Genomic DNA, 27,394 nt, shown 5'->3' on the forward strand with positions numbered 1-27,394 from the left:
AGAGAGAGAGAGAGAGAGAGAGAGAGAGAGAGAGAGAGAGAGAGAGAAGAGGGAGAAGAGGGAGAGGGAGAGAGAGACAGAGACAGAGACAGAGACAGAGACAGAGACAGAGAGAGACTGATCTTTTTCTCTAAGAGAAACAAGCAATCCCAGAACAGCTCCTGGAAGTTCTTAGAAAATAACATCATATCCATTGATACACTTAGTAGGTCCTTTTTAAATCATGACTAAACCCCTGATATGAGCTGATGAGATTGTACATAACACTCTGTACTTGTAGATCAGTGGTTTTTCCAACTTTTCAACATATTACCGGCCAGCAAGCAAGTATGAGAAGCATAAGCAGCCTACTGTGTAGTCACAATAAGCAAAGAGACTCAGTCAAGGACAGAAAAGTCCTTTCAAAGGCCTTTAGAGAAATATGCATCTTAAGAGTTCACATGATAAGGGTTCAGAAACCTCAACCATTGCAAGGTCCCCTGACTGCTCCCTCTTTAAATTCTACCCCTCTGGGACCAAGATACCTTCAAGCTTTCATCCCATCAGCCCAGTGAGAACAATCTACTGTATTGCAATGGCTTCAATGAAAGTGCTGAAGCTGTGGTTTGCTATTTGTGATTAGCCAGATTTTATCAGGTGTCTACCCTGGAATTTATCACCATGGCCAGGGGTATTCATTGTTCTGCCTAGGCCTGCGTCCCCTGGCAACTCCTGGTAAAGGAAAGGGGGGAAAGCATGATCAATGGCATCCGGACTCATAGACTGAAGTGGAAGACAGGGAAAAAAAGCAACTATCAGATGAAAAAATGCATGGCTTATTTGTAATCCACTTCAGTAAATCCTAACTGGTGGTTGAAATCTTGTGTTCTATACTTTTTAAAAGAAAAGATAAGAAGAATTGAGGCCATAATGCTATATGTAATGAAATAGTTTGTTGTCTGTCCCCTACCCTAGTTCCAGTCTTGCTCAAGCATCTTAACAGATCAAAGGGATTTTTCTCAGAGGAATGTTGACACCACTTAAGAACCCCATGTAGACAATTGGAGGTGTTCAGAAAGACTAAGGAAAAGTTATATCCAACCAGTGACAAATACAAACTGCTACACAATTGTTGTCAATACAAAGCAAACAGAGCAAGGGCCTGTGAACAGGTGAGAGGAGTGGGGAACACAGATGGAAGAAAGGGCAATGCAGTAGAGATGCAGAAGAGATGTGGACCATGACTGTGATGACTGGGTCCCCAGGGAAGGACTTTAGGAAGGGCTTAGGGAAAAAACTGAACACAGAACAAGTGAGAGAGACTCATAGCACCCAACAGCTCTGTTAGCCAGCGTGAGTACATTTGGAAGGCTGCGTGGAACAACTAAAATTTGGCTGTTCAAGTTTTAAATGTAATCCTGTATTTCCAAGCTATTTGATGGTGGGTTAAAGGAATGTCAAAAGTATTGGCTTCATTCTCAGAGTTGCCCCAGGCACTTGGGAAACCTGAGCTTCTGTTGACTCAAAAAGTCTTTGGGTGGTTTGGTAACCTTGTCTTAGATGTTTATGCATTGGCAGCCACACAGAAGTAGTTCCCTCTTGGTGTTTAGGAACCGGATTTCCTCATCTGGTGCCCGTTAAATTAGGGAGTGCTGCAACTTGTCATCTGCTAATGTTACTAACGACAGATTTCAGTTACAAGGGCCCTTCTGCAGATTTTCTGCTCAGAGTTTCATATGGATACATCTCAGAAGACGGACATTAGAAATAATATGAAGAGTCAGCTTCTGAGTTTAAAACATTAGTTTGAGATTCAAACTATGGCTTACGAAGTGGATCCCAGGGTTTGGCTTTTTCACACATATTCCTTGACATTCTATTGTATTTCTAATTTTGAATTGTGATCTGGGCAGGTTTGAAGGAGTCTAGTTCTACTGACCACAAATTTAGGAACTGGTGAAATGTGATATCACATCTCTTAACAACTCAAAATACCTTCCCAAGGGTTATGGGGTGCCAAAGCAGCAATTATTGGAACAGGGAGTATGAAACAAATGAAACCCTAAAACAGAAGATACTAACAGTTTCACAAAGAATGCTGAGCTCAGATATTCAGTTAAATTTGAATTGAACTATATAATTCTGCATAAACTTTAATTAAACAACAATGAGTACTTACACCCAATTCACGGGGAGAAGTTTTCTCCAAAGTCAGTTGGAACAGTATTATGCCTGATTTTCAAGGCATTTCAGTTTGAATCTCAGCTCCACCATTTGCAGACTTCTGGGAGTGCCCCTAATCGTCCATTTTATCATTTGTGAAATGGGAATGATAATGCTTACTCTTCAAGGACTTAGTCAAAGGTTATAAGTAAAATATAGAGAAGAAAAAGCATAAAGTCTGGTGTGTGAAAATAGAGTGAGCATGGGAGAAATGGTAGCTATCATCTCTATTATGATGATTACCCCTGCAGCTTTGGGGTAATACATACCCATTTCCCCCTCTTCTCCACGGGAGAAATTCCAGAAAACAAATGCTTTGTCTTTTTTTTTTTTTTTAATTCCTTGAGTATAGAGTTTAAAACAGATTCAATCCAGCACCATTATGTTCATTGAAGGCAGGAAGTAATTCTGGTTTAGCAGAGAAATTGTACTCAAATTATTATTTCTCTGCTCTATGTGTGTGTGTGTAACCTAAAAGTATTTAGCTTTTCCTTTCTCCTGTCTAGACATTTCTGTCCACTTACACTGCCTTCCCTTCAGTAAATCTGCTGTTGTTTTTTCAACAGGTTGCAGCCCAAAGATGAGTAAGCTCTGAGCTAACAGTGAAGTCTCAGCTGAGAAAAGAAATAAAAAGCCAATTTGCTGCAAATTATGACACAACAAGTTGGGGGACACACTTGTTTGTTTGAGTCTTTCTTCTCAGGTTTCTAGAACGCGTTTTGCTTTTTATGATGAAAAACTGTCAGTTATTACGGTCTATTGCCCACTTTTTCATCTTCTGGGGTAATGGATTTCTACTACAAAATTCAAACTCTGGTCAGAGTAGATTGGGTCATGACAGAGAGAGAGAGAGAAAGAGAGAGAGACAGAGAGAGACACAGAGAGACAGAGAGACAGAGAGACAGAGAGACAGAGAGACAGAGAGACAGAGAGACAGAGACAGAGAGACAGAGAGACAGAGAGACACAGAGACAGAGAGACAGAGAGACAGAGAGACAGAGAGACAGAGAGACAGAGAGAGGAGGTAAACAGAATCTTAGGTCATCTGTATTTCCTTTAAAAGCAAAAGACCTTAGACCAGTGGTTCTCAGCCTTCCTAATGCTGCCACACTTCATGCTGTGGTGACCCCCAACCATAAAACTATTTTCGCTGCGACCTCATAACTATAAGTTTGCTACTGTTATGAATCGTAATATAAATATTTTTTGGAGATTGAGGTTTGGTAAAGAGGTTAGGACCCACAGACTGACAACTGCTACCTTAGGGTATTTTGGAGAAATGGCTTGCTTGCTCTTCCTTCCTTTCTTCCTTCCTTTCTTTCTTTCTTTCTTTCTTTCTCTCTTTCTTTCTTTCTTTCTTTCTTTCTTTCTTTCTTTCTTTCTTTCTTTCTTTCTGTTTGTTTGTTTTGTACTAGGTACTAAGTAAATATTTTTAGGTGGCCAAAAGAATAAGTAAGGAAATGATAAAGACTTACTGTGACTGCATATTATTTTTCATAGGTGAAGTACACTGCCTGCTTCTGGGATGTGGGTAGGAGTTAACTAAGAAAGATCTTTGTTTAAAGGCTTCTTCCTGGAATAAAAAACCATGTATAAGTTGACAACATAGAGTTCTCCAAAGCAGAACATGATGGTTATCGGTGCCAGGAACCTCAGTCCTTTCTTTCTTGGGGCTGCTGCCTCATGTGGAAGTAAAGTTTTGAAATATTTTCTTTCTGAAATAGCACATGACCCCAGCACACGAGATCTGGGGTTGGCTCAGTATATGTCACACCAATTTTTGTCCTGTGTATTAACAAAGACCTTTAGGAGATGAAGGTCATTTCAGGCTCATGAAAAACAGCAACATGTCACTATGGTTTTTGAATGTTGCGAAGGAGGTATAGTATTCAAATATGAGCCAAGTCTAAATCCTCATTTTTATTAAATTTTTAATGAAGAAGTCAGGTGTGACAAAGTACACCTTGAATCCCAGCACTCTGGAGGCATAAATCTGTATGAGTTCAAAGCCAGTGTGGTCTACAAAGTGAGTTTCAAAAAGCCAAAGCTACTTTGTCTCAAAAAGCAAACAAACAGAAAAGAGAATTAATTAAATAAAAAAATAATAAAAAATTTAAAATGAGACAAGGATATCATCTACCTCTCTGTATTTTTAGGTGGGGAAAATAGAGATGTTACATTCCAAGCCTTTGGGCCAGATCTTGACTGCTTCAGAAAATCACAAGCATGGTGTTCTTTTGTTCCTTTGAGCTATAGGTTTAAACCATTTTCTAACTCCCTAGATGCCAAACAGATCTTCTAGAATTCTACTTATGTCTGTCTCTACCTACCCAGGAACAGTGTGAACACATATCAAGCTCTCCCCTCCACTCCCATCCCCCTTCTACCTCCTGCAAGAGAATTTCCACTTCCCATTGTGGTTGCAATATTATGCTGGTTCAAAGAATGGTCTCCAGCCTCATCTTAGGCTAAAAATGTGGTACAGTGATTCCTAAGACTTGGCTCAAGCAGTCTACTATTACTTGGTTATTAGAGAAAAGATAAAAGTCAAGGGAAACGGTGTGTTCTGGAAGACCTGAATAATCCTGAGCATGATTTGAGATGCCATCTACCTGATGGTAATTGCACACATCAATCCAAAAAGTTCTATGAACCATGTTCCTTAGGACTCTCATGGTGTTCCATGGCAGAGGCATGGCTGATTAAGTCATTGGTAGCCTCTCTTTCCTCCCCAGAAGTCAAAGGGGTGAGACTGAAAGTTGTAGCTTTCTTATAACATGGTTTGTTCCTATGGTAACCAGCCTCCATCCTAAAACTACTTAGGCATCCAATCAAGAGTCACTTCATTAACATAAAGTCCAGATTGACTCAACTGGCTTATTGTGAATAACAAAAAATGCTCCTGTCATTCAAGTAATTAATAAAAATTTGAGAAGGCTGCACCAAGAGCTAGGGACAAAAACCAAATAGTTATTTCTATTACCTCACAACTACACACTAAATCACAGGAAATGTTCACAAGATAGGAAACTATCTAGTGGTGGAGGAACCGGTACACCACTGGTGCTAGTGTCAGTAGGGAATCACGTTTGAAATTCATCTTCTATGTGTGCCTGTTCCCTCCTGCTCATGCAAGAAGAAGGAGGAGTCCCATCACTAAGAGTTGTAAGCTAAAAGAATAAAGGTATCAGAGTGGTAGGAAGACAGCAACAGATGTTTTCTGCAGTGATGTCCCAGAGAGCACAGGGCAAGAAAAATGGCAGCAGGAAGGAGAGAGATTGGTAGGCTGGTAAATAAAGATGAAAGGGAAGAAATGGGAGAAGACAGAAGGCCACGGGTGAGCAGTTTACTTTACCAGAAGGTGATTCTCCGTAGACATTTTCAGGTTGCTATGAGCTTCAAATGTAAAAATAAGATTCCAAGAGGATTTCCCAGAGGATTCAGTAAGCTATACTGATCATGGTGAAGTGCAGTCTATGAAGGTTATAGGAGGAAGGAGAATGACATATGTGTGTGTGTGTGTGTGTGTGTGTGTGTGTGTGTGTGAGAGAGAGAGAGAGAGAGAGAGATTATAAATTATATATAAGTTATATATGCCACACATTTATGTATATACATTTAATATAAATTATATATGCACATATATGTATGTGTATATATACACATATATATGTGTATGCATGTGTATATATATGTATGTAGATGTATATATATATATGTGTGTGTATATATATATATATATATATATATATATATACACACACACACATATATATACACATATATATATATATATGGGTGTTCAGTCCGTACTGATCTCTTCACACACAGAACTACAGAGGATGGATCCCATTAAAACACTGGTCCACTCATCCTCGCACCCCTCCCTGCCTTATGGGAAGCTGAGTCTAGACACATTCTCAGTGGCTGTTGTTAAGAAAGCAAACTCTCTTACTATGTAGGCCTCTTGTATGCTGATGTCTGATGTGTAAGCTTATAATGGCAGGTGGCTTAGCCCAGAGCAAAGGAGTGGGAGGAGCAATAACACGTGCTAGAGAAGGCAGACATTTTGTAATTCCATTGCAAGTGCACCTTAATGTGATTTTAGCTGCACTCTACTAATTAGAACCAAATCCATAATTCCACATAGAAAGTGGAATTGAAGTCTCCTCTCTTGAAGGAGGAGGACTTAGAAGGAGGCTTTGTGGGCATATTTTCCAAACCACCATAATAATCCCTAGCATCTTTCCAGTTTTTCGTCCCAAGGCATCTTACCACCTAGCTAAGTCTCTACCCAGGATTCTTTGAGATTCCCTCAAATATTAAATTCTTTTATTGACTTAAGCTCAAATGTCCTTTCTGATACCATCTAAGGTCTCAGACTCATTGAACCCCTGGGATGGTGCGGGTTTACAGAAAACGATGTCTCTGGTAGACAGGAGGTGGCTGAAGGTTATCTTAATAGAGGTTCAAGTTGATCCTGTTTCGCAGAGACTGTCACCCCTCACCAAGGAGTTCACATGTGCAGGCAGAGTCCTAAACTGAGTCAGCTCCTGTAGCTTACTCCTATATTAGCTCACTCTGAAGCTGTGGTCAGCACACTTTGGACCAAATAGGAAAGGATTTTTGTTTTGGTTGGTTGGTTTGGTTTTTTGTTTGGTTGGTTTTGTTTTTTCTTTTCAAGACAGGGTTTCTCTGTGCAGCCCAGGCTGTCCCAGAACTCACACTGTAGACCTGGCTGGCCTTGAACTCAGAGCTCTGCCTGCCTCTCCCTCTCAAGTGCTGGTACTAAAGGCATGCCACTGTTGCTACAGCCACCACTACTAGGCTGTTTTTATTTCTTTTTATCATCACCCTTTAGAAAAGTAAAATGTCTTCTTAGCTTGCAGGCTGTATGTGCTAAAACAAGGCTCCGGGCTACAGTTTGTAGACCACTGCTTCCCAGCATTCAGTGAGATATTCAGGCTGTCCTTGAAAGTATTTTAGATGTGTGTCACTGCACCACCCCCAGCTCAATGAGAAAGCCTCCTCTCCACATCCCTCAAGTTACCTAAGGAGATCTCATTTATCTTACTCTATGTAAGGAGCTTGGGAGTCCTCCTTTCAGGATGGGTACATTTTACATAGGATTTCTCTCATGCCTTCAGGGAGACAGAAACAGGTTCAAAAATTAAGTCACTAAGATGACTAATGTGGTCCTGTCAGAAAGGAATTATAGACCTGCAGGTGATGGTCTCCCTGCGAAAGCATTTTGCCTTTCTATCCATCAAGTGAATAACAATAACCTTCTCCAACACAGGGAGAAGAATGGATGGATGGTCAGTAAGCCTTTCTTTCTCTTTACTAAATATTGGCACAAAAAGGTTTTCTATGACAAAGGGAACTTGTGTCAACTGTGCCTTTTAAAGGAGAATTTAATTCAGTATTAAAATTTGGCATTTATATCTTCATTGCTTAGCATTAGCTCACTTCATCAAGAGCATCACGTGTGCTAGAGAGAGACAGAGACAGAGAGACAGACAGAGACAGGCAAACAGAGAGAGACAGAAAAGACAAATTGCAGAGAAAGAATTCTACTCTTTAAAACAACTTACATGAAAATTCTTAAAACAAAATTAAGATAAAAGGTAACTGCTCTGTAATTTTACTAGGGCATTAGAAAAAGTTTATCATGTACCCCAGGTGTCTACAAAAGTAGCCATGGTGATATGCATATCTGATTAATGTTGGCATGCTGGCAGAGGTAAGGAAGAGATAAAGTTGAAAGAAACTCAAAGCAGTGCATGGAAACTAATGCTTGGCAGACTAGTTTAGTAGTAACACATTCCAATTGGATTTCCAAGTCCAAACGAGCTCATATTTGTTAACCTGAATCACTTCGTATACACTATGCAAGGACTGACCAATTCAAACAATCACAGGGTGGGAGGGGGAGTGTGTGTCTATCTATGAATAATTTAAAGGGTAAATAAATGAGGTGCATATTTGTTTCCTCATCATAATAGCTCCACTCTTCAGCCTTTATTTAACCCTCTTAACATTTTCTATATAGGACTCATTATTAGTTATAATTGAAACTGACCAAAAGCATAATTTAGTTAGCTTTAATGAGATAAACTTTAAAGGGTCATCTTTCATCTTGAACATGTACCATTTCTTCCTGTAATTGTTTGTACTTGCTAATGATCCTGATCCTACCTCTCTTAGCCTGGTGTCAAGAAGATTATACCCTCACCATTGATTTAAACTGCCCAACAAACATATGCATATGTTTGAATGCTTGTCATGTGATGGGAAAGGTCTCTCCCTCCTTCTTGATTTGTTTTGATTGACATCAGCAGTTATAGGAAAACATTCCTTGCAATTGTGGCTTGCAGTTTCTACAACAACCTCTTATATGTTGCACAGAGATTAAAACCCAAGCCCATTTTGATGTTTACATAGCTTCTGGGAGGTCCATAAAATGGATTACTGGTCCTATCAAGGCAGGAATTGTCTGATAGTAGCAATGACAATGGGGAGAGATGATTTAATCTCATAAACTATTAATAAGACAGAAAATCCTAAAATCCTTCCTTCCTCAGGGGGTGGCTTTAGGGCTGTTGAGTTTTTCTTGTTGGTGCTATTTCTGTACCCACAAGGACATCTGTCTTTTTAGGTCCAAAAGAACCCCGTGCATTTAGCAATTTTCCCCAAGACCCATGAGAGGGAATTGACCCACAAAGCAACTGATAGCCATTTCAATGAGTGTCAGCGCTTGCTGAGATGGTTTTCATTGATCACAAGCCAATCTGATACTTTTTTTTTCATTCTTTTTTTCCACCAAACATATTTCTGTGGAGAGGAGACAGCTGGAATTCCTTCGAAGTTATCCAAAAAGAGTGCATCTGATAAGGGCAGACTTCTGTAAATTGACCAATTTGGCAGCAAGAACAAAGAACATGCCAGAATATTCCTGAGATAGAGATTCATATGTCATTTCATGTCTATAGTACTGTCCATACTGACAGTGGCCCACTCTACCACCAGGAGAGAAGAGGCAGATGTTGTTTATCTTTTGCTGTGGTTTCTGATATTTGTTGTGATTTAGCATCATTGGCTACCCTCAACCATTTTTTCCCCTAGTTCTTGAGTCTGTTGACAAATTGCTGTTTAGAATGTTATAAGTGGGGCTACCAGAAAAGCCCAGTGGTAGAGCACCCACCTTAAAGGTATGAGACCTTGCATACAATCTTCAGCACTAGTGTGTGTGTGTGTGTGTGTGTGTGTGTGTGTGTGTGTGTGTAGGCCTTCATGGAGAGGGGGGTGGGTATGAGTATGGGTGTGTGCAGGCATGCATGTGTGTGTATATATGTGTATGGAGACATGCATATGTGTATATATGGATGTATACCTATGCCTGTGTGTCTGTGTGTATTTCTATATTCTAGAGAAGATTCATTAGAGCAGGCACTACCCTCACATGAGGAAAAGAGGCAGAGTATTGGGAAAAGAATAATAAAGTATTGGGAATAACAAATAGAAAAAACGGAATCGAAAATAAGTCTAAAATAAGACTCCAGTAAAATTCTTTTTGGAATATATTCAAAATGGGAATTATGGCTGTCCTGGAACTTACTCTGTAGACCATGCTGATCTCAAACTCAGAAATCTGCCTGCCCCTGCCTCCCAAGTGCTGGAATTAAAGGCATGTGCCACCACTGCCTTGCTCATAATGGGAAATTTTTTTAGCAAATTCAAGATGAGGTAATCCTAGAAATCCCTACTTTGTATATTATTATTATTATATAAAAAGACTGGATAATTAGTGTTATCAGTAGTGTTGGGAGAATTGACAGACTTATTAATAAATGAAAGTAATTTGTACTAAACTAAAAATGACAGCTGATTTTTAAAGGACAGCTTGATAGGGAAAAAGTTGTGAGGCCTTAGAGATGTGGAAGAGAGTTGTAATCGCTCTGAAAAAAAAATCACAGAATGTATGCTGTTGTCCGTTTTGCTGAGGCAGAGCCCAAGGGATAACAATAGGATATATTCCTATTTGCGACAGAAAGAGAACAGATATTGGAACCAACTGTCTCAAACCATCAGTCAAAATGTACAACTCTGACAAGGTCACCAAAGGAAAAAATAGAAATCTAACAAGGAATATCTGCAAGTAACAGAACCATACAAAAATGACTATTGCCTGCATGCTTCACTTGGTTAAAGATTGTATGTCAAGTGTCACATTACTTATTTTTAGTGTGTGTGTGATATGTATGTGTGTATAGATGTGGTAGGGGTACATATATACATGTACATACACATGGAGACACATGTACACATGTACATATACATGGAGACACATGTACTTACAGATAGAGGCACCTCTTCTCCCATTCTTCTTACCTTGTGAGACATCATCTCTAACTAAAGGTATAGCTTGCCGATTGACTAGATTGTCTGACCATTGACGCCGCAGTAAAGGCTCTCCCATCTCTGCCTCTCAACCCAGGGATTACAGGAACGCACAACCACACCCAGCTTTTTACTATGAAGGTGCTTGGTTTCCAAGCTCAAATCCTCATGCTTACACCAGGAGTGCTTTAACATTTAACACATGACTCCACCTCCAATCCCCCACCTTCTCCCTAGCTCCTTACTAAGTTTTCTTTCTTGGCATCTATTCGCTCTTCCTACTAAAATATACCTATGAGTTATCTCATGGTTATGTTAACCAATCTGTCACCCTTTTGTTTTCAAACACCCTGCCTCTGGTTTCCCAGACTACTGCTAGGGTAGAATGCAAAGAGATATAATATGGTGATCAATCAAAGCATGCAACAGTGTCTACTCCATGCTTGCTGTGGAAGACCTGATCTGCTGCTGAACTTGCAATGTTACTTCCCCACCAGTAAAACAAAACAGTTACAGCTATATGATAAAGTTGTAACGACTGTTGAGGGAGAATTTTCCCATAGATGTTGTTATCATCTCTCTTGCGTATTTCCATTTAAGTGCTCACCAAAGCTACTGATTCTGTTCCTGGAATATCTCTCTGTCATCCCTTCTCTGACAAATTTTAATCAAATCCAGTGGAGCTGTAGACAGTTGCCCTTTCTCCCCACCTTGTTCAATGCATACTCTGCATAGCTATCCTGTGAAAGAGAATCCTTCCCTTGCTCCCTGCTACCCTCCCACCAAAGGATGTGAAGTCCCATCTAAATGGCAACTTATTCACCTGTCCTTACTCCTGCCTGATTCACATCCTCTGTGGTCCATCTTCCAACTGTGCTGAATTTCTGTCCATCTGCAAGCATATATGATCTTAAGGTTTTGTTCCCTACACCCATGGAATATTCCCTCTGTCCCCCCCCCCCACTACCTTCTTCCTCTAGTCTGAATCTCTCTCACTTAGGGCCCTGTGTAGCACTTGCTATCTGCACCCCAACCCCACAGACTCCTCTCAAATCTTCAAAAATGTCAAGGTCTTCCCATATGAAGCCTCTCTCAGGTGCTCTTCACTCCACCTGGATCATGATCCGTCCCTTTTCGTCTTATTAAGTTTTACTGATCAGTTTTAGGATCCTCAGCTTAAACACCACGTCTCTGGGGAAGCCCTCAGATGATCTTGCAAAGAGTCAATTAGCAGTCTTCATTTCCCGTCATCAGCACTTAGCATGATTGGGACTAGTGTGTTTGTGTAGTTAGTCAGTTTAAAACGTCCTTTGATCAGATCTACCTAAAGCACACTCTCAGGCTAGAATTCAAAGACAAGCACTGATCCCAGGATGCTCCAGGAGGGAGAGAGTGCAGCGAGATTGGGGAAGGAAAGGAATACAAAATAGGTGCAAAGACCTTGTGGGGACAGCTGGCTCCCAGTCCTCTGGTAGACACTGGAACAAAGCATGCATGCAACTTCAAAGTGCATGCATGCTTGGCTATGGTTCTTCACTGAACTACTGCTATTCCATAGACTAGGCTGCCTATAGGTATTGAATTGCTACCATACCCCAGTTCAAGATCAGCAAGACAAGGTTCCCTTAGAGTTCAGGAAAAAAAAAACAAAACAAAACCTCCTGCCTCACTTTCATACCAGCGAGAAGTCACTGGTGTCCACAGAAATTAGAAGGGAGAAACAAGGGAAAGACAGCTTGAGAGACAATACCCGTCTACCCATCGGGACTCTCAGCTCTGTGCTCCTCCCCTCACCAGCTGTAATTCAAGCAATTCTTTTTTTTTTTTTTTTTTTTTTAATTCAAGCAATTCTAAAAGCTGGAAATATAGTGTGACTCACAAATGCATATGTCATTTTTATGTTTTGAAAAGCCATTTTAAAAACTAAAGAAATCATAGACATACCTCCTTAATCCTAGCCTTGGGATGGCTCAGGCAGGAGGATTATAAGTCTGAGGGCACCTGACTGAAATTCATTTTTACTTTGTAAAATTCAAATGTCATCTAAATGTGTGCGTCTAAAATGTCACTGCAACACATTGTCCTCAGTATCTGGTGTGTATTTTATATTTACAGGACATCTCAGTTTGGACTAGCACATTTCAAATGTCAAGTAGCTGTATGTGGCCAGTGGCTGTCACAGTCTTAACAGAGACATTATGGTAGAGACTAGATGCTCAGGAAATTTTGCTCAAGGACAAATGGTTTTGCAGGGTGAACCAATACCTCCACTGAGGTTTCACTGGCTGCTCATGACTGGAACTGGCTGCTCACCCGACGAGCATGGACTGCCCTCCTTCCTTCATCCAGCATACTGTTTGGCAAGCATAGCAGACGTTCTGGGCCACTCACGTGTCTCCTCAGTAGGCTTCTGGAAAAGTTTTCTACCCTGATCAGTCCTGCGTCCAGAATTCCCAACACAGTCTCTGAAAAGCAGAAGCTCTGAGATGTTTCGCTCAAAGGTTTTAAACATATCTCAAGCAAAAGTAATACAATTAAGACTTTTCAAGCAAAATTTTGGGGAAAAGAGGAATTTTACATATTAATCTTATTTTAGAAAACAACCTTTTCTAGTAAATAACTCTATATTCTCAAGTGACTACCCAACTCATGGCTACAAAGCTTCAGAAGGTTAAGAGGGAGCAATCTAGTCATGAACTTGAGCTGGCTGCCTGTGGCCATATTTGATGAATGAGAACCGCAGCATAGCGTAGCTTCTATTTTTACTAGTTAAATACAGGAAACTGAGTGGCTCTCACGGTGTGGCGCCCTACCGCTAACAACCTTGGACTATTGCCTGGGAAGTTTTAGACACTCAAAGGTCCAGATCCCACCCCTAGCACTGCTAAAGCAGAATTGAGCAATGTGCACTGTCAGATGCCTGCCCGAGGCTTCTGGGCCAGGGTGATATTTGAGAACCTCATGCCTAGATCTAGTAAGTTCTAAGTGTTTTCTACTGAAAGACATTGTGAGCTTAAAGGAAAGACAGATTCCTATGCCCTAATTATACACAAACTCAGCGTTGGCTGTTTCTGCCTAAAGCTGTATAGTTTCACTGATTGCAAATTATAGATGCTTTCCATATCCCCAGGTTCTGAAGCTTCAAATTCCACTAAAGAGAGAAATGATATCTCTACTGAACAGATTTGGACACTTTCCTTGTTATCATTAGTCTCTAAACTAAACAGTACAACAATTCACATAGCCTTCACATTGTATTGGGTGGTAAAGTCATCGAGAGATGTTGAACCCATACAGGATGGCTGATCCGGTTATGTAAAAACACACATATGAAGATATAAGCATCTGTGAAATTTGATACTCAAGTTGTCATGGTACCAATCCCATGTGGGTACTGTGACCACCGAAATTTCATGTGATGTAAAGGTAATGTTGTGTTGAAAATTATCCTGATACAATATCAGACACAGATAAAATTTGGTCACACCAAGCCATTAGTCAATGATTTTCAGAAGTGAAAAAATATACAAATAAAACATTGCTTTTCTGTTAGTCAACCTTGGGGTGGTTGTGAGGTCTATAGGGTTATAAATTCTGTGAGGGCACACTGTTATTAAATGACCAGATTCAATTTGTATACAACATTTCCATCAATTGAAGAAAATTCTAAGAGTTACCTTACAATGTTTTGTTTTCAAACTAAAATAGTGGGGTTCAACATGGAAGGGACAACTATTTTGAAAGAAAGTCCTATTAGTCTGAAAATGAAAACTTATTCTCTTCAGGATAATGTGGGGAATGTCTACAATCTTAGATATTTGTATATTCAGTTGTACTGGACAGGGCACAAGTTGGGCTATTCACCATGCAAAAGAAACTCCCTCTGGAGTTGGCTCATAAGGAAACTAGCTGTCATGCATATACATCTGCTGTCAGTGATATCCCAAGGGACCATGGAGACAAGACCTTGAGGAGAGATACAAGACTGTACTATGGACAGTCTTATTCAGCTCAAACACCCAGCATGTATTTAGATATGTGTAGGTGAAATTAGTTTTATAATTTTTCTTAATAATTTCTAGCTTCGCTCCCATGTTGTATAGGCAGACAGACATATCTCATGAAGGCCCTTCCTTGTCCCCACCCCCTGTCCCGGGCAGTATTTTGTTTTCCAAAAAAATTAATTTATTCTTTCCCCAGCATCTTGAACTTTGTAGGTACCGAGAAAACATTAATTGATGACAAGTATATCTAACGGCTTTTGAATTTATTCATGGATGATGGTTCTATTTAAAGACAGTCTTTTCCCATTCTTCAGAGAAAGTTAAAAAAAAAACCTGCTTTCTTTTGCCAATTCTGAGTTTAACATCTGCACAAAGTACAATGTGTGCCCGTTTGAAAAAAAATGTGTAGGCACACTGGTTTTCTTGATTGGGGAACAGAAATGACAATATAGAGAATTATAGGTTTTAAAAGGAAATTTAATCTTGTGGCTTGAAGTTAATGGAAAACTACAATGAGGAGGGGGATGGAGGAGGGGAGAAAATTCCATTAACATGCTATTAAGGTAAACTAACTTTGGTCACAACTTTCCCAGCTATGAAGTAGAGACCAGGTTATTCAGATATGTAGGAATGGGTGCAATTTATTATTGTTTCTCCAAAATCAATCACCTACGACAGTGGCTATCTATGTCAACATAATTTGATCTCTGATCTTAGCTGCCCCATCAAGTTGTAGGGAGACTTTGGGAAAGTTGCTTTATTTCCTTCCATGCATTAGCTTCTTTAAAAAAAAAAGATGTCTCCTTAGTATTTTCTTCTTATTATTATTCCTTAATAGGTCTTGATTGTGTACAGGATTCTGTGTGTCTCTATGGGCTCCACAGCCTTCCCTGGGGAAGGCTTTGCTGATAAATCCTATTTGTAAAATACCTAGAAATCCTCTTATTAAAAGCTAGCCCCATTGGAGTAAAAGTGTATTGACATGCCATATACTGAAGCATATGTGAACTATTAGGGTCTCATGTGATAGTGCAAATAGATCTCCAATGTATTGATATCTGCTATTTTTATACCAATGTACATCACAGCCTAGTGGGTGTGCTAAGGTCACACTGTTTATGTTATAATGCCAGGAAGTTCAATCCTTCTACAGATACTTGGTGAATTCTTAGACGTTGGCTCTCTGCCATCATACAAAATGTATAGAAAGAATAGATGCATGCTATAATGTCCTATACTTCATCTTGTTGTCCAAGTCACACTCGGATCTCCTTTGATAGCTACACATGCTTTAAAAATAGTATTTTCCATGATTTTCCTCTTCTTTCTCGAGGTCACTGTGGTATCTGAGACATGGTTCACAGGTTTTCTCACCTTGTGACTAAAGACCAATCCATGAGTTTTGCGCTGACTTTTCGAGTTTGTGTAGGGTAGGGTAGACCTGCTTCTGGCAGACAGAAAAGCAGGAACCTAGCACCCCCACCATACACACACACACACACACACACACACACACACACACACACTGGTTATGGGAGCCTTGCCATTTGTCAAGAAATTCTACATATAAATCAAGAGAACTACATTAGAGGAATGGTTCATACAAGTAGCCACGGGTCTGGGGAAACCATACTTTCCTGTGGTTCATTGTTCTAGTAAGGAGAAAAATAGCAGCAGGTGTCTTTAAATGGAGGCCCACTGTCATATATCTGGGTCAACTATCTTGGAAAATTCTTCCTCACGTGATTTATGCATCTCCAATTTGAGAAGTAATCTGAAGAAGTTAAAAAGGGGGTAATTTCTCCTTGTTTATGATATGTTCACAAACCTGTCAAGGCCAGGTAAGGCAGTTTTCATATTTCATTCAGTCATAAATAGTTGCTGAAGACATATTCCATTCTCACTCTATATCCCTCCTGGATATCAGGAAGTGAAGTGGACAAAGATCTTTGCCTGGGTAAAAGGGACCTTCAAACAGTGACAGGTACACAAAAACATGAACATAATACCTGCATAAACTGCATGAACGATGATTAATAAACACAATAGGGAGGAGACAGTACATGTATGAGAGCTTATATGGAGGATTGATTCAGCAAAGACAAAATTGAAGGGAGACACTTGAACAAAGACTTGGAAGTAACCAGGAAGGATGCTAGGCAGATAGGGAAGGTGTAGAAAGAAGAGGTCCTAGAGTCCTGGAGAAGCAGCCACAGCCTGAAAGGCTGGGAGCAAGTGAGAGGGAGTGCAATCCAATTGGCTCCCATCTTGGTGAATGAAAAGCCAATATACTCATAACCAAGTGTACAGAAAGATTTATAACAGGCAGCAAGTAGGGGAACATGTAAGTTATTTCTAAAGCAGTGCTCTCATCTACCAACTGAATGGAAGGAACATTTTTTTCAAAGGGAGAATAAGCATATTTATATAGAGTGGGTCCATTTGTTTATTTGTTTTTGTCTGTCTGTTTGTTTCAACACAGGGTTTCTTTGTGTAGATGTGGCTGTAGTAGACCATCGTGGCCCTTGAACTCCTCCTGCTTCTGCCTCCCCAAGTGCAGCACCTCCGCTGCACCAAAGGATGGGTCCACTCTTGATTGTTCTCAGTTAAGGAGCATAACTTAGTCACCATTCTGTTACTGTGAAGAGATATCATGAGCACAGCAGCTTTTATAAAAGTAATCATGTCTCTGGGGGGCTTGCTTACAGTTTCAGAGGTTTCATTTATTTTAATTATGGTAGGGAGCTCGGCAGCAGGCAGGCAGGTGCTGGAGTAGCTGAGGGCTACATTCTGATCCGTAGGCAGAAAGAGAAATTGTGGGCTTGGCAGGAACATTTGAAATCTGAGTCCACCCCCCTTTGACACACTTCCTCCAAAAAAGCCACACCTCTAAATCTTTCTAGTTCTTTCAAATAGTGCCACTCCCTGGTGACCGAAGCATTCAAATACTGAAGCCTATGGGGGCCATTCTTATTCACATAACTACAGGTGCTTTTTTGAGCATGCTCAGTTTAAGGTCTTAATTTTATAAAAGGAAAGGTTGTAGACCCATCCAGAAGCATGCTTAGCACAAGGTCAGGAAGCACAGCACACTTCAAAAGATTACAGTGGTAATAATGACTCTGGCCATGCTAAGCTTTCACCATTAAAGTTTAGTTTAAAGATAAAGAAAAAGGCACTGTGGCTGTGTATTAATTAATATGGTAGTCTGTCCTAAAACATGCCAGTCTTCTTTCAGTGGCTAACAGGAGAACAGAAAAGAATGAGTTCAGAGAAGCCTGAGGATCCACCACAGAGTCCTTTCTACCAGAGAATTCGAGCAAAGACTTTGTGTGAACTCGCTCACATTTTCAAGCCAACTGGCTTCCAAGCTGAGAACAGACTTTGGAAATGAGAGCTGGAACAACAATGCATGTTGGGGCATTGTTGCTGTAGACTTGGAGAGAAAGAAGAGGGAGGCTGGTTCAAGAGTAGGGGTAAAAAATAGATAGATTCTAACTTACATTGCTCCTTAAGGTTTATTCCATCGGCTTTATAGGAACCATTATCTGATACTGAAAAAATATGGATTAAAAAATAAATAACTCACAGCTTTATGCAGTTTAAGAACAGCTCTTGGGTAGATGTCATACTTCTCCAACTTAAAGAAATAAAATATACGTCAAGCACAAGTAAGAATTTACTCCCTGGGGAGAGCATGACATTTCCTTCTTAATCCCTTGGCATGTGTGTGCAGAGCTCCTAATTGATGTAAGGTACCACATTAGGTGCTGAGGCAGGGGGTGGAGAGGTCCTCTATAACAAAGTGTTGTTACAAAACACTTAAGGTTGGGTAATTCATAAAAAATGTTTAGTTAGCCCACAGTTTGAGGCCTATGGTTCAAAGTTGGGCATTTCTATTTGTACTCCGGTTATGACCTTCAAAAATGGCACGGGAAAGAGATCAAACGGGGAGACAAGGTCTTGTAGAAACTGACAGGAAGCCTCAAGAATACATGATCCCTTCTGCCATACCCCGTATCCCTATCACTTTCAAGTCAGCTCTACCTCTTAAAAGAGTGCAGTTGTCATCGCCTCATTGGGGATCACCATGTGAACCTTTGGGGGATGCAGATGCTGTGCACCAGGTGCTGTGCACAGGCTGCTGTGTTCAGCAGGTGAACATCGGTCACAGAATCTGCTCTGGCAAGAGAAAAGCTATGTTTTGCAGTAATCTGACCTGCATCAAAACTGCTCTAAAGGGACTCTGCTAGATCAGGGTAGGTACCTAATTTACACCACCTCAACTTCTGTATCTGTAAAAGTGGAGAATAGGAGAGTAGGATATTGCAGGGGCTTCACTGGAGCGTGTGATAGCCAAGCACATAGGTGATAAAAAGGAGGCACCAGCAGGCAGCAGCTGCCAGGAAGCACAGCTGCAGAGCACTCAGGTGAACGCCTAGTTATCTTTCCTGAAAGACAGGCGTGAGGTTTCCCTTTCATAGGAGTCAGCCAACTTGCAGACTTCTCACCAAGAGATCAAGCAGCTGGTGACACCCTCAGAACCCAAACTATAACTGTTTGAAATTAGTGTTTCCTCCCCCTCCCCCACCCTAATCTCCCTCTCTAATTTCCTCACTCCTCCTGGCCTTTGGATTCCAGAGAGATGGAACAGAGCTGACCATGGTAGATAATCTCATTGATCATCTGGGGAGAGAATACATGCAGGGCACCAGGCTTGAGCTGAGGTGGGAGGAGATCAAAGAAACATGACAGTGACGTGCTGTAGGTACTCCTAGCCAGCTGCAAAGGATGTCTTGGGAAGTAGGTAGAATGTATGTGTGATCCATGGATTGGGTGAGCGGATTGCCATCTGTGTTCATTTCCAGGTCTTGGTGGTTATGTTGTAGTCTGGAAGAGACAGGAAGAGAATGGTTTTTGGTTTTTTGTTTGTTTGTTTTGGTTTTGGTTTTTTTTTGTATGGAACTCACATCAACATGTCCAGAGCTGATGGAGAAATAAGTGGATGGTTATATCTGCAGTTCACTCTCCAGTGTTTCAGACTTAAAACAAAAAACAAAAAACAAAACAAAACAAAAAATTCTCCCTCCTTTCATTCTTGCTGTTTAAAATTATTTCAATACAAAAGAGTCTTTTTATAAAATGTCAATATTTATATTATTATGCTATGTGAATGTATAAAGTATTTAAAAAAAAACAAACTTTAGAATTGTAGTATTGGACCCACATGGTTCAAGTATCAAAAAGTTTGGAGTCTTTGAGTTCTTTATTGATTCAGAGAATTCATAGGAGATAGCAGCTTTGCCCTCAGCTTAAATTTTAAAGTATAACTTTGTAAATTTTGTCTTCCCAGAATTTCACCATCATATTTAGATAATAAATATTAGCTGCCTTTCCAGGGAGGCAATAAAAGATTGATCTTGGGAGCCTTTGCAATAGCTCTTGGTTAGCTGTGACAGTACTACACAAAGTGCTGTGGTCACAGCTGCTTCTTGAGGCTGTTAGGAGAATTACACTTATAGTCTATACAGAGTATTTTCAAACTGAATAGAAGGTAGACAGCAATCAGCACATGCTAGCTGTTGCTCGCATAGCTATATAATTAAACAAAGCATAAACATTATCATACTAATGTCAGTGGCAATCTTCAGGACCATTTCCCTCTTATGTAATCAAATTTCATTTCCAAATGTGTGTTTCTAGACCATTTTGGAATGTGTGAAATGAATATATAGATGAGAAGAAAACAAATTCAGGCAAGACTGATCTCCTTCCACATAAGACAGAGCTAGCTTAGGACTCTTGGTTAAAGGCCTGCTCTGCAAGCTTAGGAATCAAATTTGGTTCCTTTGCAAAAATGCCAGGGGCAGTACTGGGTGCCTATAACTCCACCTAAGGAGGATTGGCTTGGTGGCAGGCCATTCCAGATGAATGAGAGACCTTGTCTCAATCAATCAATAAATAAGGTGGGTAGGGACTCGTAAGATGGTACAGTGGTAAGTGTTCTTGCTGCATAGGCATGAGGGTCTGAGTTCAAATCTCCATCACCTGTGCAAACAGCTGGACATTGCCACACTGACTGTACAGGGTCAGGGACAGGAGAATCATTGGAGTTTTCTGACTACCAGTCTAGCTGCAGATTCAGTGAGAGACATTACATCAGGGGACTAAGATAAAGAGTGATATAGCAGGACACCTGGAATCCTCTTTTGGCTCTGACCACCTTCATGGGTACCCTTATCTTCACATCCATGTACAGATTTACTACATATCACACACACACACACACACACACACACACACACCTGTGCATACAAATAGGATTATATACAAGTACCTACAATATACACAAAAGAGTATCAACATTTAGTAAGTAATAACAGAAGAACATACCATATATATTACTCAACTATTATCATCAACTATTATCATCAATAATAATGCCACAAGTTCTCCTGACTTCTAGTTACTTACAAGAAGGTTTTTGGGTTTGGGTTTGGTTTTTCTCATGCTCATGAGAACCTGAGTCTGCAGGTTGTAGGTTGGTCACCTGATCAACTAGATTGGCTCGGATCAGCTAGGTGGTTCCATTTTGAGATGTGAATTCCTTAATCTTGGCCTCACTCTACTCTGGGTGAAGGCTGTTCCACCTACTTCTTGTCCTCTGTCAACCAGCAACTGCCAAAGCATCTCCTTCCCCATGGCAGACGGTGGAAGCACAAGACACAAGTCCAGCTCTGCAGCACATTGAAGTACTGCTGCTCTTATCCACTTGTCTTTAATTGTCCAGGTCAAGCAGCTAAGTCCAATGTCAGTGAAGTGAGCTTCCTACTCTCCGACAGGAGGACACTGACAAATAGTTATCCTGTTACAGGGGACTGAAGGCTTAGGACCAAGAATTTAGTCTGTGAACTGCTGTATCTGAACTGATTTGCTTGTGTCTAAAATTCCGGAGACCAGAGTAAGAAAAGGTAACCAACGTGCCAGCGATCAGTACACATCAGCCCGCTGGCCCAGCAGTAAGCCAAGGACTTACCCTGATTGATTTCCCTTCCTATTCCCGTTTCTATGCATAGCTGTGGAAGGAAGTAAAAATATCAAGATAACACCTTATGGCCATAATGCTGGGATTCCGCCTTGCCATCTCCCTCAATAGAGAATTAAACACGTACAGAATTCCTGTCACAGCCCAGCGGTGACAGATCCCTTCTTTGAGTATGAATTTATTCTGCAGGCAAAAACTCTCATATTATTCATGTAAACTTCATGGAATGTGTTCTTGCAAATAGCACATGCTTAATAAATATGGTTTAAAAGATAGATGGTCAGAAATAATACTAAAAACACAGGAAGGAGACAACAGAAAAAGTCTTGCTGGTTATTCTGCTTGTTTAGGGTGGGAAAATAAAATGCCACATCACACACTACACAAAAGCCATGGAAGTGTATTATCGCAAGTGAATAGATGATCCTACATGTGAAGTAGCTGGGAAACTCTAGCTTCTGTGGGACATTTATTTTTGAGCTAACAAAATAGCCCGGTGCTTCCCTGTAGGTAGGTATTGCTTCACATTTATTGCAACCCTTTTAAAATCCCTTCTAGAAACCGCAAGTTTATATGCCCTACCCCACTTAACTTTCTATTCTTTATATGTTTCCTGTGATGATAGACAGATTGAGCTGCTCCTTACCGAACACTTACTGGTAACCGGGTAATGAGAGTCCATGTGGTGTCTTCCTCTCCCTCCACCTCCACCCCACGCATACACTGGCAGAGGCCCACTTTTTCAGTAAGAACTCACTCGTTGGAAGCATTTAAAATGGATGGAAAGATAGAACGCAGCCAGAATGTCCTTCTAAAAGACAGTGAGATGCATGCTAATCTAATTGCCCAAGAGTGCATGGTGGGCTTTGAGAGCAAGTCTTCTGCATTGGCGCCCCCTGCTGGATTTGAGCGTGAATTGTCTCTGAAATTGAAAACTTACCTTTACAGCTGAGGGCATGCTCCTCAAATGGCAAACCCAGCCTACTTCTAGAATACCTTTCTTCCAAGATAAACATGCGAAGCGATTCCTAAGCTGGCTTCCCAAGAGCAGAAATACTCAAGTAGAAAATTACAGCTGAAACTCAAAATAGGGAAGAAAAACGTGCCCCTGGGATGTCTGTTAGGGAGAGCTATGACCTGCATGGGAAGGCAGAGGAAATCCTGGGTGACCTGCTGAGTAAACCCCTGTATAAGAGCACTGCATCTGGGCATCTGAATGTGAATTTCTTTTTAACTGCCAGGAACAGTTCCTTACATCCTTAAGACTTGTTTCTTTCTCTGCCTGTATTCTCCAGTTAAGGATCCTCTCTGTCTCTGTCGTAGTCACACAGGAAGGGGGAAGGGACATAGGAAACAGACTAAGTTTAAAGGCAGCCTGTCACCTACAGACTTCAGACCTTTTGTGAAATCTACATTATGAAGTCTGTCTGTTCGAGGAAAGCTGGCAGATCTTCTCCTGCTTGTTCAGTCCATTTGGTAGGGAGGAAGGGAAGAAATAATTGGCTAAATTTTTGGCACGTGTTCTCGAACCAGCTTGGCCTTATTAAGGGAACAAGAACAACCGTGATGGCTATTTCCTCCCAAGAACAAAAATCAGTGCTGTCATCCTCATGAAGATTCTCAACAGCAGGTGCTGTGTGGTGCTGTTAAAAATGTCACTTACTTACTGCAGTGGATTTAAAGACACACCGAGAAGTCCCTAGCTTCTCATATTCAAAATTGCTCTGTGTCCCCCCGCAAGCTGAACAAACAGAGTAAATTCTGTACATACTCAGGTTTTCATTGACTGCAGTCTTGTTCACAGTGGATGCTGTCTAGTGGATTGCTTTCAGAGTATCTCGGTAATGGGTCTCTCCAAGTTCTAGGGTTGTTTTATCTCTGCTAGTCAAGCCCCCCTCCCCACCCCCCGGGGAGGGTTCTCATACTTCTGCTTTTGCATGAGGGACAGGTAGTAAAACAGCCCATCCCTACCTTCCCAGCACTCAGGAGATACAAGCGTGAAAACTGCAAGGTCAAGGCCAGACTGGGCACAGAGTGAAACCCTGTCTCAAAGCTCAAATCAAACCAAACCAGAAAAGAATGAGCAGCACCAAGTGGTGGCAGTGAAAACACAGTACGATCATAAGTGTTGGTGACTTAGGCCTACTTGTGGGCCAGGGATGGAGAGGGCACGGCAGTCTTGCTGCTCTGGGACATTGGCTAAGGTGGCCACTCTGCATCCTACAAGCAGCTGGGATGGACAAGAAGATGCAACACTGTCTCTCTAATGGGTCTTGCTTCCTCAGAGCTTGGTCCCATGGCCCTCTCCATCCAGGGGAGTCTAGTCTGAACTGCATTGCAGTTATGGCTCCTTTCCCAAAGGAGAAAGCAAGAACTGTCACTCTGAGGCAGCTCAGAAGGCTCAAGACATCATTTCTACCTTAACCCCTTGGTCAAACAAGTGACAAGACATATTGTGTCCACACAGAAGGGAGTTAGCTGCTACTCCTGGACAGAAGGCCTTATGATCATTTGCACTTCATATTGTTAGCTTCTTATTTTCAATTCTCTGTATATAACTACATTTTATCTTCCATTCCTGTATCTTCAGATAAGGTAATGATCTACATTGCTCTTTTCACAGAAGTGTTTTTGGAGATCTCCCCAAAATTAATTACAAAATCAGGCCTTTACTTGCCCTTGGGAGCACATTTTCTCTGCCCGTGAATTCACAAATTTTAAGACAAAAAATAATTACTTGCAAGTAGCCAGCCTCCGTTGCAGCCGCCCATTTAGTTATGTCTTTCAGAGTTCTACAGTTGATCAGCATAATGAATTCAGGACAAAAAAAAAATCATGCATTGATGTGTTAGACCACCATAGACAAGATAAATGAAAATAAAATTTTTGAGAGCACATATCTAAGGAAAACATAAAAGGCATAGAAAATCAGCCAAGCTCCTTACACTGAGTATGTCACTTGATTCAAAGCCGGAAAGAAGATTGGAAGTAAAACGTGTTTGGCATCTTTGGAGATGGCCAGCAAAAGGAGAAATGCTTCCAGCACCAGAGTGAATATTATTTACTTCAGTGTTGTTTTTACCTCTAGCAAATCCTGGGAGAAGAGACGAGTACAAATGCACGTCTTTATGTGGGGGGCCTCTTCTATTCCATGCCTCTGATTCATCTCTCTGCTGTGCTTTTGGGGAGTCATGGTACATTGCTTGCAATTAATTTCAGTGTCGCATGTTAGCCATAAAGAGATATTTCATAAATTGACCTGTTTTTTTTTCTCCCCCTGTGGTTTTCTTGAAAGATGAAAGTGGTCCAGAGGAAAAGCAAACTGTGGAAGAAATGGAAGGGCAGAGCCAAGACGCAGGTGGGCTCAGGTTTCTTTTGAGGAGTCTCCTAGGCCTCATCCACAGAGGTGAACAACAACTTTACTCACTGTTATTCCTTAAAAATGCTTGTGCCTTTTTCAAAACCTGATTAACCCAGTGTTCCTTCCTCTCCAGTTCCAGTAACTCCTAAGTTGACTGTGCTCCCGGTACAAAAACAGTACTCTTATTACCGATTCCATTTTCTTCTCGTAATAACAGATTGCCTAGGACTGCACTAGGAACTGTGGGCCAAGATGGGAAGGAAACACAGCATCAGAGCTCGGGTGACTTAGATCAGGTCAGAATGAGCGGACAGAGTTAGAGGAAGAAAAAAAAATGAAATTAGAACTACGTGAAGAAAATGAAGAAAAGGCTCTCTCTCCATACTAAATGGGGTGTTTTTAACTCTCTTGCATTTAGTTTTGAAGAGCCATGTGTCTGGCTATCTTTGCATATTGTAGATGGTACCAGACAACCAGGGCAGCGCCTCACTCCCAATAGCTATAAGATAAAAAACCTTCCTGACATCACCCCTATAAAGAGAAGTCACTGTGCATATTGATTATATCATATTATAGATTCTACACTGTAGATTATAAATTTAGCATTTAAAATAATAGCCATTATGGTTCAAAAGAGATTGAAATCAGTTTTCCCCAGCCCCGGCCCCATTTCTGTCCTTGGGAATGTTGTTAAGAGAATAACAGCCACAATCATTTGGTTTCCAGCCTTACTGCCAAAATAAAAATATCCCCTTCCCTTCAATCTCCAAGTCATTTTCCTTATTCTATTGAGCCCCATGGAGTGAGGCAGGTTTTTAGAGTGAGCTCTGACTCCTGAGCCTACCACATCCTAGTCCACATGCTGAACTCTCAAAATTAAACCAGGTAATGAGATACGTTTTCTACTGAAAACTTCTACAATACTCTTGGGACTGCTTTGAGGAAAGAGAGCTTTTATTATTAACTGAGAAGATGGGGTTGAAGGAGGCTAATCAGAGGATGCCTTGAAGCAGGCCAGGAAGGACCTTGTGTACCTGTTGCTGGGTCAGCTGTTCCTTTCCTCTGAACACAATGAATTTTTAGTACTGTAAACTGTTCTTGTCTGACCTCCTACCCACTACCCACACACCATTGCACTGTGTTGAAGGTGGGGCTGGCATGAAAAGCTGTCACTGTTTAGGGATGACATGTGTTTGTCAGTCAGCTGTTGGCTGCTGAGGACCTGGTCTGACTATTGAAGTTTTATGGGTTTTATTCATTCAGTGTGTGCTGTTCCAAGCTGTCTTTATTAACATTGATTTTCTCCTATTACTGTACACACACATACCCCATATGCACACATACATGTACGTACATGCACACACACATACATGTTCACACACATACACATGCACATGTATAGATGCATGCATGCACACACATGTACATATATGTACATACACAGTACATGCATACATACACATATACATGCACACATTCACACACATGTGCACACACATACACACTTACATGCACACACATACACACACACCAATACCTATGTTTTATTCATTCATCCTTTCCTCCTATATCAGTTAGGTCCTGGTAGTTTCTTTTTGGGGTTGTGACCACCATCTGAGATGTCAGAGTGAAAGAGTATAAGCCTTCTCCACCTATCGAATATGAGAGATTACCACTCAATATGACTCTCTCCTGGGCGTATATTGTAGCATCTCAACTGTCTTCCTCAGTGGTTCCTCTTGCTCTTCTAAGACAGCTTGCTGACTGATGGAAACTGTCAGTGGGGTCCATTTAGAATTGTGGACAATGCTGATCTGTGCATTTTGCCCTTTCATGGCCTCCTCTGATTAGGCAACAGAGCAACTGAAGACCTGGTTTTGGTTGTTAAAGTCCTGTGACCTGCTGTTAGTTTCCAAAATAAAAATATCTTGCTTTCATTCAACATATTTCCCAGTGCCAATATTGATTGCATAACTCTGCAGGTCTCTTCCACGTAATGGAAAAATGCAGTCTCAAAATAGTATAATTTATTTACAGGTTCTGGCAGCTGTCACCATCAAATCAAATACAATTGCATATAGTATTTATCAAGAAATCAATAATAAATACATATCTAAGGTTGCCTGTTTCCCCAGCACTGAGTGTGTACTGCAAACATTACATTTAATTTTAAAAACAACGTCCATAGTTCCCTGAAGCTTATAGTCTGGTGGGGGAATACCAACAATAAACAAGTAAAAGGGATACAATTATCAGAGAGTTCAAGAAGCTTGCAGAGTAAAGAGGTGAAATCGAGGCAACCCGCGCCCCCCCCCCAAGAAGGCAACTCTAAGGAGCACTCGCTGGGGAAGTGTTGCTTGAGATGGGCTTCGAATGCTGATA

The 27,394-nt window shown here is 40.9% G+C and overlaps 1 protein-coding gene across 7 annotated transcripts in view; it reads left to right on the forward strand.

Annotated features, from left to right (window-relative positions):
* The window catches only part of Macrod2 (mono-ADP ribosylhydrolase 2), a 1,935,542-nt gene that overhangs the window by 1,778,691 nt on the left and 129,457 nt on the right, over nt 1–27,394 (forward strand). For 5 of the 7 annotated variants that reach the window (XM_021155700.2, XM_029471903.1, XM_029471913.1 and 2 more), the window contains exon 12: nt 24,947–25,057. In XM_021155700.2, the coding sequence (XP_021011359.1) occupies nt 24,947–25,057 (111 nt within the window). The remainder of the gene's footprint in view (nt 1–24,946; nt 25,058–27,394) is intronic. The other 2 variants (XM_029471907.1, XM_029471909.1) reach the window with 1 other exon arrangement.

This window comes from Mus caroli, chromosome 2 (assembly GCF_900094665.2).
Source record: "Mus caroli chromosome 2, CAROLI_EIJ_v1.1, whole genome shotgun sequence".
NCBI lineage: Eukaryota > Metazoa > Chordata > Mammalia > Rodentia > Muridae > Mus > Mus caroli.